Source organism: Limulus polyphemus, unplaced genomic scaffold (assembly GCF_000517525.1).
Source record: "Limulus polyphemus unplaced genomic scaffold, Limulus_polyphemus-2.1.2 Scaffold195, whole genome shotgun sequence".
Taxonomy (NCBI): domain Eukaryota; kingdom Metazoa; phylum Arthropoda; class Merostomata; order Xiphosura; family Limulidae; genus Limulus; species Limulus polyphemus.
In genome coordinates, this window is record NW_013665805.1 from 98,863 (window position 1) to 102,828 (window position 3,966).

Here is a 3,966-nt window from a genome sequence, read left to right on the forward strand (position 1 = left end):
AAATCTCTCAAATTGTTTTCTCTTGAAAAAAAGAATAATTAGAGGGGATCTGATTGAGGAGTTTAAGATTGTAAAGGGAATTGATAGTTTTGACGCATCATCTTTTTTTCATACTTAACACCAAAAATAGTAGAACTAAGGGACACAAATATAAATTTTGGCACAGTAGGAGTCATCTTCATTTAAAACAATTTTATTTTTCTAACAGAGCGGTTGTTCTTTGGAATGAGTTACCTTCAGATGTTGTGGAAGCAGTAAATTTAAGTGAGTTTAAGCGAAAGCTTGATAACTATAAGAATGATAAGGTCTGTCTTTAAGATATTTTTTAAAATTAATATATTAATAGTTTTCGTTTAATTTAGAGGATGGGACAGCCAAGATGGACCAACAAGTACCATGTTGTCCCAAAACATTATAGATTATACAAATCAGATTTTTAAGATAAGAAGTAATAACACAACATTATTTATTTTATATTTTTAACAATATTTAATTAATTAATTTATTATTATTTTATTTGAATTAATTTTATTGTCACTCACAAGAACAGGTAAACTGGCAAGTTAAACTTGGTGTTAAAGCACAGGTCATGAGTCAGAATATTTTTGTTTTGTTGTTTTAGTTAAGTGCAACAAATAACTACTTTACTTATAAGTTAGTTACAGTAAATGAATAAAACTGAGATTTGTTCAGATAGGACAAAATAGTGTATGTAGCTATATGAACTTAGGAAATTCATACTAACATATTAATGCTTAATGTTCTTCTTCCAGTTGAAGTCCATGCAGAGCTAATATATGCAGAGTGTTTGCTGATGAATGCTATCTTGACCTTTGTATACGATCAAAGTTTACTCACGTTTTTGAAGGGAGGAATCCGGATTCGATCTTGCTATCAGTCTTATAAGTAAAAATCATTTTTCATTACTGTTGCTATTTTCTGTTCATTAATATTAATTTAAGTGAATTAATCTTATGTGTACTTTTAAATATCATATTAAGCAGTTGTGTATTCTATTTTGGTGTTAGTGGTGTCATTTTTTAGAATACTAGACTTAATTTAATGAATATTAATAAATATAAGATTACCTTTGTCTCATACTTACCGCTTGGTTGACTTTCATTTCTGTAATGCTGGAGTGTAAGTGGCTACATCATTGCATAACAAGATATGAGACATATTTTTCTCATGTATACATAATGCAAATTTTACATTTTGTGAAGGTATAATTGTTGGAGTGGTCAGTTATTTCCTTTAGTTGGAGTAGCGGTACTTATTTTAATATTGGTTCCATTCCTAGTCAGGGTGGCAGATTAATCTAACTAAGCAGGATGCTTAGAAGTCTGACCTGACCAAGCTTGAACACAAACCTTGACTCACACTAAAGCTTTACTATGTGAGTTCTCAAGGCTCAAACAGATAACTCCATAAGCAGATTTGTTTCCTAAACCAATGTAAGATAGTTTGCAGTTAGCCAACATGTGGTAGCAAAAAGGGAGTACATGTTGTATTGTTTGATTTTAGTTGTGATGGCAACTAGTCATTGGTCTTAATTTTTAATGAGTTAAAGGGACATATCTTATTAAACATAAAGCTTACAGAGATTAGATATTTTTCTTTATGTGATGCATTTATAGAATAATTATTTTAAGTAAGTATTGTTTTCATTGGTATGTTATTAGTACGTTGTTGATTTGTGAAGTGTTGTAGGAATTTCTGTAAATTATCAAACCACTTCACTGTAGTACATTGAACAAAATTTGAAATTAACAAGTTTTCATTTAATGTAGTGTATTTGCTTTAAAGAAGTGTCTAGTATAGTTTTCCTCTTCTTTTTATTGCAGAAATAATTGAATTGTTTGCTCTTTTTAATTACAATGTAATTATCTAACAAGATATCAAATTAATTTTGTTTGGGATTACTAAAAAATTATCATGTGTTCAGTGGCGTAGCAAGGGGGAGCGTCGCCCCCAGGCGCAGGTGTGAAGGGGCGCAAAATTTCCTCTGGCCTGTAATGCCTATTAATTAATAATTATGCCTTCCCCTAGGATATAGCGCAACTGCCCTGTGTCAAGTAAATACGACACAGTGTTACATTATTCGTGTGTGTTACGCTTGCAGTTTTATCTTTTAAAAAGCCGCCCACTGAAATACAGTGAGACCGAATTGAGGTACAGAAGTAAATTACACTATTCCATCATTCATCTGTAGATCAAATGCAAGTCCTAGAGTACAATGTACATGTAAGTGTATGTTCAACAAAATGAAAATACGAGATTGATGTAACATATTAACTGGTGTGCAAGATTGGTAATGTATGCAACAGACAAGGCCTAGATCTAGATCTAGTAAACATTATAGGCCTAATGTAGTGGTTTGTAGTTGTATTGGCTGATTGTAAATCATGTCTTACACCAACCAGTGTACTAGACTTTAGGTCTAATTGCAGTTATAACTTTATTTCTAGACCCTAGGTCCATCATCATACAAATTGTAGCCTGTATTATAGCATACTTAGACCTATGCTAACTATTAAACTAGGCATTGCACTGGAACAGATCTAATGACTAAGTTAATAGATCTAGATGTAACATTTGGTCTAAAAGTTAGGCCTGATAAATCTAAATCTAGAATTGATGAGGCAGGGTTATATATAGCTCTGGGTAAATTCAACACAAGGTGCTTTCAATCTATGCACCCAAATCTAAGGTCTAGTTTAGATGTACAAAGCTAAATTTCTGTCATTATTATTACATCTAGATCCAAACCTAAGACTAAAAAGATGGAAATGACAGGTCTAACATTAATGTTAGATCTAGATGTACTAGCGACTTAATCTAGGAACTGAAATCTAGCACCACTAATTAGTTAGCCTATATTTAAGTTCTCATTCTGTCAAAACCTTTAATATTAAATTGTTACGCCTCCAGTCGTTAGTTGATTTTCCGTAACTTCGTTCCGACAAAACTTTAGCGACACAAGTCCTTTCTTAAATAAAACTGGTTTATTCTTTCCAAATACAACTTTACGATACACTTAATTTCAACAGTCGCTCTATAACAAACGCTATAACTCACGAGGTCGACTTCAACAATACTCCGTTCAATTACACACTCTCTGACTGCAGTTCAATTACTCATTAGCTACACACATTGTCCCGTCATGTTGTGACCATCTTGTATATACCAGACTACCCCCAATCTAGTAAATGCTAGGGCATTCACGAAGGTTCGAGAGAAGGAGTGGCGTGATACTAGTTACGTGACTTCGCTGACACAACAAAATATAACCTTTGAGCCTCTAGGCTTATATTATGTTATGATTACACCCTTCTCCACAGTGTGTAGTTTTCATTTGAGCAATTTCAGACTTGTCTCTTGTAGTGTTTGTTTAGTTAAACATATCAAGTTTTTAAATGTGATTTAGCAACTGCCAGTAATTTATATGGTGCTCATAAGCATGATTTACCAGCATATATACTCATCTGCATTGATTTTCTTACTGTTGTGTCGCATTAATTAACATGAGTATGGGTGGTCTAAATAATGGCAGTTAAAGTGAAACCAGGTCCAGATGTGTCTAAGTAGTCCTGAGTTGCAGCTATAATTGTATAATTTAAATATAATTTGTGGTTAGGAACTTTGGAAAGTCCAATGCTTCCTTTCATCTGACAATTTGCATGTTGCAGCTAAATAGTGTAGTCAGTATTTATTAATTTATTCTTTTAGCCCATTATGTCGAAAAAAGAAAGTGGGGCACAGGGATACAAAAGACGTGCACAATTTGCAGGTTCAATGGTGGAGTCAAGCTAATTGATGAGAGCTTTCCTTACTGGAAGTGATGACACCAGTAAGCCATCATATGTTCCTTTTGATGGCAGCAAAGAGGTCAAAGTGTAAGATTGTGAACATGCTATTTCCTTTGAATGAAGAAACTGTTCTCTGTCCTGTTGAAAGCTACAATAA

General features: G+C 33.1%; 1 protein-coding gene across 3 annotated transcripts in view; it reads left to right on the forward strand.

Moving 5' to 3' along the window:
- Positions 1-3,966, forward strand: part of LOC106478269 (tetratricopeptide repeat protein 39A-like) — an 82,004-nt gene that overhangs the window by 49,731 nt on the left and 28,307 nt on the right. For all 3 annotated transcript variants that reach the window (XM_022381844.1, XM_022381843.1, XM_013938802.2), the window contains exon 6: positions 774-906. In XM_022381844.1, the coding sequence (XP_022237552.1) occupies positions 774-906 (133 nt within the window). The remainder of the gene's footprint in view (positions 1-773; positions 907-3,966) is intronic.